Source organism: Lotus japonicus, chromosome 1 (genome assembly GCF_012489685.1).
Source record: "Lotus japonicus ecotype B-129 chromosome 1, LjGifu_v1.2".
NCBI classification, from domain to species: Eukaryota; Viridiplantae; Streptophyta; class Magnoliopsida; order Fabales; family Fabaceae; genus Lotus; species Lotus japonicus.
Window position 1 is genome coordinate 111,638,975 of NC_080041.1, and position 10,460 is coordinate 111,649,434.

The following is a 10,460-nucleotide window of genomic DNA, read 5'->3' on the forward strand; positions in this document are numbered from 1 at the left end:
CAGTATCTGACTTTTCGGCCGAAGCACCAAGGTCCTGCGTAAAGGACTCATTGTCAGATGAAACATAACTAACTATTCGACCAGAAGGATATTGAATTCGTAATGGTTGAAAGTTTAAAAAGTCATCAAGACTTTGGCAGTCAGAAGAACTGGAATCAGAAGAGTTCGAAGACAAATGGATTACTTGGGGAGGGGGCTTTGGTTTCGAGGAAGTTTCCTGGAAAAGAATGCAAAAGGTAAATATAAGGATTAAGGAATAACGAAGAAAGGAGTGTTGAACGAAAAATACTTACTTGTTCTTGCTGAGCTTTGGTCGGAGAAGAAGCTCCCGAACTTTCGCTTTGAGAGGAGCCAGAATCTTCTTGGTCAGTTTCTGCTTGTTGCTCCTCTTGATTCGGCTCAGCCCCGGCACGTTTCTTTGCAGAAGAGATCGGTGGATTCTCTTCGTTAATGTCCGAGGCTTTAGAGTTAGCATTGTCTTGGGCAGCTTCATCGGGATCGACAGTCTTGGAGGAAATGTTCTCGTCTTCAGGAATTGGGTCTACCTGCAAAATATAAGGGAAGAAAATGAGTAAAAAAAAAAAAAAATATAAAAAAAAAAAGAACCGAAAGAGAAGGATAGAAGATAAGATTACCAAAGTTCTTTCTGAGTCGTCCTTTTCGGATGAAATTCTTATTTTCTTTCGAGCATCCGAAGTCGAGCTTTGAGAACCTCTCTTTCGAGCCTAGAAAATATATAAGATATGGATTTGGAGTTGAATAAAGGGTAAAACAACGCATTAACGAATATACCTCAGGGACGTTCTTTTGTTGAATTGGAATGCCTGTTGAATTGTCGGAACCTTCGTCTTCCTTGCATGGAACTTTAGGTATTGGTTCAGCTGAAGGAAAAGAGGTATAAATACGAGAGTAAAGGAAAAAGAACAAAAGTAAGACGAGTCTATCTAACCTTGATGAATTTGTGTAAGGACTTGGACGTGACATGAGTTAACATGAATGTGTCCGGGGTAGTTGTGCAAGAAATATTTAGTCGAAGTAACCCTTTTCGGAAGTGGTAAAAGACTTTGTATAAAACATTTGTATGTAAAATGGTCGAGCCACTTTGGGTAAATAACAGGTAGAGCCAAAGCCATGTCACTGGTAGGAAAAGCTGGAAATGTTGGACAATAATGTCGAAGAGTATAAACATACTTATCCACAAAAGGGGGAAAAAGTTTAATTTTTAAAACTTTGGCTTTGACTTTTTCTTTTAAAACTTCCGCCGCTTCCGAAAGGGTTAAATTCAATCGACCTGGAAGATAAACAGTTTTGAAGAATCTCTGAAATGACTGGATTTCTTTGATGAGCATACCTCGAGTTTTCTTTGTAGCCTTTTTCTGCACAGATTGAAGAGCTTCAGTCATCTTTCCAATACAAACTCCTAAGGTGGTCTGAATAGACTTGTAGTAGGTCGACCACCAAACTTCAAATTCTTTAGTGCAATAAAAGGATGGTTCGAAAGACAGAGGTTCAAGACGAAGAGCAGACGTCTTCTTGTCATAATAGTTGAGGGCTTCATAAAAAGAGTCGACATCTTTGTCGCAAAACCCTTCATTGCAAATGGCATCCTTTTTTGAGAAAAGAGGGATAGGAACGATTTGACATAGGCCGAATTGTCTAGCCACAAGTTGAGGCTGGTAACCCAACACGTTCACCTCAGATTTTTTGAAACCAAGGGGAAGAACTTGAGGTCGGAAAAATTCCCTCCAGATGCTAATACTTTCAAGTTGTTCGCCCGGAGATTCGCATGGGAAAGGTCGGACAAGCCATTTGGGACCAGTAGTTGGAGCAGCAAATGGAGCAAGGTCGGGAGTAAAAGAGGTCATTTCCATAAAAGCAGTAAAAAACTCACGGAAAGTGGTTTCTGGATCGACTTTGTCTTTGGAAGGAGTCAAGCAATTAAGTCGAAAAGCAGCAATAGAAGTCGAGACATTTTGTGGACTTGGAGTTGAGAGTTTGGTCTCAAATATGGCATTTAGCCAAAGTTGAAGAAACCATAGAGGTCCAGCAAAAAGGATGTTTTTCTCGGCTCCAGAGGGCTTCTGAAGAGAAGTGATGGCTTGACTCAAAGAAAGGTAAAGTTCGCCTAATAAAACTTTACCTAAACAGACGTCGGTACCTTCGTGCAAAAGCTGAGCAAGAAGCACAAATTTCTGAGGAACTTGAAGAGACTTGGAACAAAGGAAGAAAGCAGAGAGCCAGAACAACAAGAAAGCTACATGTTCCGAGTCGGAAACATTTGCAGAGGTCTTGTCGTGGTTTCTCAGAATGAAGCTTTTGTAAGTTAGATGGTTATAGTCTAATTTGATTTCTTTCTTAACAGGCCGGTCGAATGTAAAAGAAGAACCTGTAGGTCGAAGACCGGCAATAGCAGCTACATCTAAGAGAGTAGGGGTAATCATTCCCTGAGGAGTATGAAAGGTATTGGTCGAACGCTCCCAAAAGAAGAAAGAACTGGCTAACATTGCTGGATGGTAGACAATTTTCGACCTGGATAATTGGATTATGTCAAAAATCCCTAAAGTTTTCCAGAAATCTCCTTTCACTTTCTCGACTTTGTTTAACCATTCAATGTAGGGATTCGTCTTCACTGGAGGTGAAGAACGGAAAGCTCGAGGGGGGTCACCTAAAAAGGACAGATTGTAGGAATCCCTAAAGGCCAAGATTTTCTCATCCGGTAAAGGTGAAGGAAAGAATGCAGATGCATTTCTTGGGAAAGTAGTTTGGTAAGGTCCTAGATATGCATGCAACTTATCACCAATGGAGAAGGGAATAAGTACCTGGGAATTCCAGATCTTAATCTTTTCTTCTTCATTGGGAGGTTCTGGAACAAAGGTCCTCCCTTCAACTTCAATGGGTTTTAAAAGAGAAACCGCAGACGGAACCTGAGAAGAGGATGTGGAAGTCATGGTGGTGGCCGGTGAACGGGAAGATGATGATGATGCAATGATGGTGATGGTGAAAGCTCGCGCAAACCGAAATGGTTCCGGTAGAGCTTTGGAATATCAAGGAGTTGCAGAGTTTGGAAATGGGTTTTTTCAGAGAGAAAAGCTGGAGGTTGAAGAAGAAGTGAAGTGGAAAGGTTTTTCCACCTATTTATAAGACTTAAGTCTGAGTAAGATGAGCGGTTGAGATTAGACCGGATGCCAAAACTTTGTTCAATGAAATTTAGTTTAATCCGTTTGAATTCTGAGTGGGGTATGGCAGTTTCTACTTTTTGGTTTCTCTTGAAGGACGTGTCTGACATGATTAGACATTTATGATAGTGGAGTGTGGAAGTTGCTAAAGGTTAAAAGAGACTTTTGTTTTGTCAGGAATGGAAAAGGAAAAAACTGACAGTTAGTGTTGGGTCGAAATCATGTGAGACGAAAATATCATTTTTCTGATCGAATAAATGATATTTTGGGGGGCATCTGTTGACTACACAATTTTATATAATTTCGACCTATGTTGCATAATTTCGACCTATGAAGTCGAAAGTAAGGAGACTCAAGAAAATTTACCAAGTGCTAAGTGACTTCGGCTGGAAAGTATTTTTCGAGATGTGAAGAATCCATTACGGGAGGCCGGTTGTTTTGAAGACAGTTCGCGAAAGACACGTAAGGAGCAAAGCAGGACACGTGTAGGATGAAGACATATGCAGAAGACACTTGTAATGGTTTTATCAATTGACCGTTAGAAGTCAGTTACATTTTAAGTCTATAAATAGTAGGTTTGTAGAAAGAATAGGGGTTCACAATCTTTACTCGAAAACTCTCAAGTGCTTACGATCGATCACAATGATTACAAGCCAAGTTAGAGTGAAAAAGTAGGGATTCGTGTAACACTTTGCATCTTATAGTTCATTATTATTATTCAGATTCAGAAAGTTTATTCATGTTTTTATCATTTAAGTCGAATTTATTCGTTTTGTTTCTAATTTGTTATTAAATTTCTTTAGTTTTGAGTGACTAAATTTAATTCATTTTCACCAAAGAACCCAAGAGGACTCGAATCCAGTCCCAGATTGATCCTTGGATTCTCTATTTGTTTTACCAAAATTTGGTGTAAACAGACGCGTGGCACGCACGCGCCTGTCGGTGCCCAACCGACGCGTGCCACGCGTCCCACCACGGTCCGCCTGGGACCCACTTCTGCCACGGTCTGCCATCAACGCGCCTTGTCTGCGCGTGTGTGGCACGCGCCTGACATTCACCAACCAGGCTGTGCCACGTGTCACCGCAGGCAGGTTTCAACTGTGTTGAAAATTTTCAACACCTCTCTCCTCCATTCAACATTCAACACCACCTTTCAACATCATTAATCACCCATTTCAACATTCAACTCCCCCCCTTCAACACCATTACTGATAGTCTTATGTGAATCAAATCACGTTGCACGAGATTGGTTCACGTTTTGTCAAGCTTGCCTCCTCGTGCAGAGTCAGAAGATCCTAGAAAAAAAATACTCATATCAGTAACTATTTTTGGGTTTTCAATTGTTTGGTAAATAGTTTTTCTTGCTATATTTAAGAAAAAATTGATTTTTGTCTTAATTCTCACACATCAGGTGCTTGGAAAAAGAAGTGAGTGATGATGACTAGCTTGACACCCTTGAAATATAAGTAAACAAACTCACTCCCCTCTCACTACTAGACATGGTTTAATTACTTATGGATAGTACTTTCACCAAACAACATGACCACCTGAAGCATTGTGCCCCTGCCCCATTGGTGAAAATTAGAAAGTCCCCAAATCAGAACAACAACAACCCATTTTCAATCCTGGTCTTCTGGGTCTCCAAATCCCTTCGAAGCTTGTGTTTCAGAGTTCACTTCTCACAACAAGGGTTATGCTTCAGAACGATTCAGTACCCTGGCATGGTGATTGAAACCACCACTACTACTACTACTACTACTGTTCTCTATGCTTCTTCATCAATGGAGGGTTTGAGTTTGGCTGAGAAGAAGAATGAAGTTGTTGTTCAAGAAAATGGAACCCTTGCTGCTGATTTGATTGAAGAAAAGGGTCGTGAGAGCAGTTTCAGCTCCGAGTTTCTGTCTTCTGAGACCACCACTGCTCATGAAGAACAAAGTCGGAGCAGCACTGAGGATTCTTCATCTTCACCGTCTTCAATGGGGTGGCCGGTTCAGGAAATCGCTGCTTCTTCAGATTGCGAGGAAAAGCACTTGGAGAATGAGAAATTTGAGAAACAAGCTTCAGCATTATCAGGTTTTCATTTTTGTGGTTTATGCACAACCCCTTTTTTCTAATTTAATTTTTACTGATTTGTTTGGTGATTTGATGTGGTAGAGATTGAAATGATGAAGGAGAGGTTTGCAAAATTGTTACTTGGAGAAGATATGTCAGGTTGTGGAAATGGGGTCCCTACAGCCTTGGCTATCTCAAACGCGATAACGAACTTATGTGGTATGTAAAACTCACACCTAAGGCGGCTGTGTTTGGTTTTCAGTTTGGAAGTCCGTTTGGGGCATTGGAATTCGAGATCACAATTTTCAATGCCCCAAACGTGTTTGAGGCTTTGGACCTCTGTTAGGTGAAAGCACTTTCAAACTGAAAACCAAACATACACTAAAACTGTTTTGATGCTCTTATTTGGTTGTGCTTTATTAATGAATGCAATTTTCGCCTCTGATTGTTATTGTTCATCGCGTTATTGAATATGCAGCTACCATTTTTGGGCAACTTTGGAGATTAGAGCCTCTTCGTGCAGAGAAGAAATCAATGTGGCGAAGAGAGATGGAGTGGCTTCTTTCTGTCAGTGATCATATAGTTGAATTAACACCTAATTGGCAAACCTTTCCGGATGGAAGCAAGCTTGAGGTACAACTGGAAATATAAATGATTAATGTAGCTGTTTGATGTACTTTTTGGTTATGAAGATGTTCTTATTTTCCCCTCTTTTCTTTCACAAATAGTTTATGCATGACCCCAATATCTGGTAATGACAAAATTGAAATTATACTCTCAGTCTCTCACCTGTAGTGAAATAAATGGGAAAGCTTTAAAGTAACTTATGCCAGTAGATACAGGGCAAAATGATTGAGTATGGACTGTGGAGTGTAAATTGAAATTGTAAGATAACAATGTAAAATTATGCGACTTGGTTAAGTTACTTGACCTAAATAAATTTTAAGAGTCTTACAAGTAAATTTACTCGTGCTTGAAATGTATTGAACCCATTTTGTAGGTTAGTCATGAAAGTAAGTTGAGTCCAGGAAGAATTAGGTTTATTTATTTTGTTAGCCATATTTACTTCATTTCTGTCTCTCCCAAATGAATGGAGTGCATTATAATTTTTTTATCCTTTATTTGGCTGTGAATTTCATGTCACCATTCAAATTAAAGTTTTTTTTTTGAAATGGGGGAGAATATCTATTTTTTTCCCTTTAGTGATTAAGCTTTCTTGTTTGTGGTAAATTGTTGGTTAATGATTAACAATATTTTTGAAATGTGAATCAGGTCATGACTTGTCGGCCCCGCTCAGATCTTTATGTCAATCTTCCAGCTTTGCGCAAATTAGACAACATGCTTCTTGTAAGATTTCTCACATTAATTGTACATCAGTAGCCCATTATTAAGAAATAGACTATTCTAAAATTTAGTATTTTCGCAGGAAATTCTAGATAGTTTTGTCAATACAGAGTTCTGGTATGTAGACCAAGGTGTTATAGCTCCAGATGCTGACGGTCCATCTTCTTTTCGACAAGCACAGAGGCAAGAGGAGAAATGGTGGCTTCCTGTACCCCGAGTTCCCCCTTGTGGCCTCCATGAAAATTCAAGGAAGCAGTTGCAGCACAAGCGTGATTGCACAAACCAAATACTAAAAGCAGCAATGGCCATTAACAGCATTACTTTAGCTGAAATGGACATTCCTGAGTCTTATTTGGAATCTCTTCCAAAGGTATGATTACTTTTCTATTAATTTTTTTTAAACATTATGAGGGCAAATGGCGTAATTGTCAAATTGGGAACCGGACTTTCTTTCAGAATGCTCGAGTCAGCTTGGGGGATGTCATTCATCGTTATATCACATCAGAACATTTTACTCCTGAGTGTTTGCTTGCTTGCCTTGATCTATCTTCTGAACATCAAGCTTTAGAAATTGCCAACCGAGCTGAGGCTTCCATGTATATTTGGCATAAAAGAACCAATTCAAAGCCCGCCAATGTCAGTGCCAGAACTAGTTCAAGATCGTCATGGGAAATGGTCAAGGATCTAATGGTTGATGCTGACAAGAGGGACTTGTTTGCGGAGAGAGCAGAAAGCCTTCTGCATTCCTTGAAACAGCGTTTTCCTGGTCTCCCTCAAACTTCCCTGGATATGAGCAAAATTCAATACAACAAGGTTCACATTTATTATATTCAGGCTAAGAGTTTTTTTGTTTTTGTTTCTTTGTTTCTTGAACATGAACAAGTTTGATCTTATTCCTTTTTAAATCTTTTGTAATCTCTAGGATGTTGGGAAAGCGATTCTGGAGAGCTACTCGCGCGTGCTTGAGAGTTTGGCTTTTAACTTGGTAGCACGGATTGACGACGTGCTCTATGTAGATGACTTGACCAAACATTCTGATCAAATCCCACCTCTCTCAAAAGTTGGTGTTATTACTCACAAGAACATTTCAGTTCCATACTCAGTGCCTGTCCCAAGCACTCCATACAGATCTGCTTTCGCCACACCGACGCTCTCTCCCGCACATGGCGTTAGCCCTGCAAATGGAGGAAAATCCCCACTCAGCAATGGCAGCAACCTTCCCCAGAGAAGGGTAGGGGTGAAAAAAGCTTTGACTGATTTTCTCAGCATTGATACAAATGGGAAGAACTGTGGTAGTTCCACTGAGGAACCAGTTTCAGAATCTGCAATTCTTGATGAACTGTCAGCATTTGGAACAGATGTGGACTCCAGCACAGAAGATGCTGTTAGCTCAAGTATCATGGACCAGGCATGACAAGTGTAAAAGGCTATTGTTGATCTTTTATGGCCTTGCCATTTATCTAGTTTTTTTCTTTAGAGGAAGGTTGAAGTCTTTGTATGTATATGAATTATGAAATACGTAGAAGGACTCACTTATTTAGAGTGGATAGTGTTTTATACCATTACCTGTAATATTAATGAGGTGCCTCTAATAGGGTTATCATTCCCTTTTCTACTATCTATATGCTAATACCCACTAACCTAAAACCAATAAGTTGAAGTTGGTGGAAAGTGAGAATTACCGGGGTAGCATTAGAGAGTGGTAGAATTTTTGAAAATTAAGGGTGGAAAGTGGGAATTACGTGGGAAGCATTAGAAAGTGGTAATTTTTTTGAAAAAATAAGTATAAATGGGGCATTCCGAGAATTGAACTCGGGACCTCTCGCACCCTAAGCGAGAATCATACCACTAGACCAAATGCCCTTGGTTATTGATAGTGATTTCGTCGGTTGAATATTTTATAGTTTATTTCGATGGCTTTTCTTAACCAATGCATTCTTTTGTGATAAAAGAAATAAAATGAAGATACTACAGTTTAGATTGCAATTCAAATATTGTTTGACAAACACTATCAGTACAAATATCGCTTATAGATTGCAATCATACATGATTTTATATTTTTAATTATTGGGCAAAATTTAGGGTTAAGTATTATATTGGTCTCTGTCTTTGTATCGCCGTCTGATCTAGGTCCCTCGCCGGAAAAATTATTAAAAAAGATCCTCCTCTTTGTAAATCGTTTGGAGCAGGTCCTCGCCGGAGCCCGGAACTCCGGTGCGTATTGATTTGGCATGCTGACTGTATTAATAATGCTGACATGGATTTAAAAAAAATTAAAAATTAAAAAATTAAATTACACATCAAATAATTTAACCCAATTAATAAAAATAAAACCTATTAACAAATCTAACCCTAATATAATTAACAAAATTAATTTCCCCCAAATTCCCAATCAAATTAGGGTTGTTCTTCTTCTGGCATCATAGATCTGAAAATTCTGGAATAAACCAACAAGAAGCAAAACCCAGTTCCGAAAATGGAAGCACCATGCGCATTAGGGGTGTACAAGGGACGGGTTGGGACGGGTTTTAGTTAACCCTAACCCGGCCCTAAATATTGATCGGACCAATTCTTAGACCCTAACCCGTCCCTAGACCCGAAGAAACCCGACAATATGCGGGTCCAATTTAGGACGGGTCTATGTAGGACGGGACCGGGTTGACCCGAGGGACAATAAATCTAAGACTATTTAATACTAATTATAAAATTTAAAGACAATAACATACTAAAAGGGTTACAAGTGAGAACTATTTTTTAGAAGAAAGAGCTTGAAATGATCCAATTCTTGCATAATCTATGTCATAATCTATTGCACTTGAGAGGTTTACATTTTATTTGATCTATATGCACGTGTCACTCATTTTGTTTGATTTCTCTTCACTTGTCTCACATGTGCATTACATGATTTTCTAACGTTTATTTAATTAGTAAGATAGATGTTAAAAATTTTCATATCATCCACATGGTAAGATAAACTTGAGCATCATCTATCATATTTTGACCATTATAACAAATTAAAATTTTATAAAATATATATGTGGGACGGGCCGGATGACCCGAATGTCAACCCGACCCCGACCCGACCCGACCCGAAGCCAGATAACTCAATGATCAACCCTAACCCGGCATCTTTTAATGATCGGGCCGGGTTGAACCCGGCCCGAAAGGCTTGGGCCGGGACGGGTTGGCGGGTAGGGCCGGGTCTTGTACACCCCTAATGCGCATAACACCATGCTCCTCTTATTTTTCCAACTTCTCCCCTATGCTACCTACAAAATCAGCAAACCCAAATAACCCAGAAACCAAATAACCGAATAAGTCAATAACCAAATAACCCAGAACCTCCAATCCAACAAACCCAGTAACCAACCCACCCCAACAACTCTGGTGCGACAGAGAAAGGGAAGGGAAGAAGAAAGAGGGAACCTCAAAGTAAAGATTGAAATTTTGGAAGATTCAAAGTGAGTTTGTGAGAAGAGAAAACCCCAAACCATACGATGGTCATGCAGCGAATCTGGCTGTGGGGATGAGGGATCCTGATCTGGTTCGATTTTTGCTTGGGTTTGGGTGTTTGTCACGACGGCGATGATGGTGGGGTTGAATCGTAGATTGGTGAATGGGGAATGGAGGGTACTGTGGCGCTTTGCAACGATTTTTGGGGTTGTGGGCATCTTCCCCTGTTTCTCAATCCTCTCCCTTGTTTCTTCCTCCTCCGCCCAGTTGTAGAAGAAAAGCATCATAATCAGAGTTCAGATTAAACCCAGTTCAAATTTTTCGTGCATTTCAGCAAAAAAGCAAGTCAAAATGAAATCTTTCAACGAATAAAAGGAGGGAAAAACTTAAATACAGTACCACATGTATGGTTGGTATTGTTCTCTAATAAAAATG

General features: G+C 39.7%; 1 protein-coding gene and 1 non-coding gene across 2 annotated transcripts; one reads left to right on the forward strand and one right to left on the reverse strand.

Annotated features, from left to right (window-relative positions):
• Positions 1–4,658: 4,658 nt before the first annotated feature.
• On the forward strand, positions 4,659–8,190 carry LOC130729253 (rop guanine nucleotide exchange factor 7-like). Its single transcript, XM_057580938.1, has 7 exons — positions 4,659–5,249; positions 5,331–5,447; positions 5,707–5,861; positions 6,501–6,575; positions 6,655–6,942; positions 7,029–7,385; positions 7,495–8,190. Exons 1-7 carry the CDS (start codon positions 4,691–4,693, stop codon positions 7,984–7,986), a joined length of 2,043 nt encoding a protein of 680 aa, XP_057436921.1. The 5' UTR covers positions 4,659–4,690; the 3' UTR covers positions 7,987–8,190.
• Positions 8,191–8,363: 173 nt separating this feature from the next.
• TRNAP-AGG (transfer RNA proline (anticodon AGG)) lies at positions 8,364–8,435 on the reverse strand. Its single transcript has one exon. It is a non-coding gene; the product is annotated as a tRNA-Pro (tRNA).
• Positions 8,436–10,460: the final 2,025 nt, after the last annotated feature.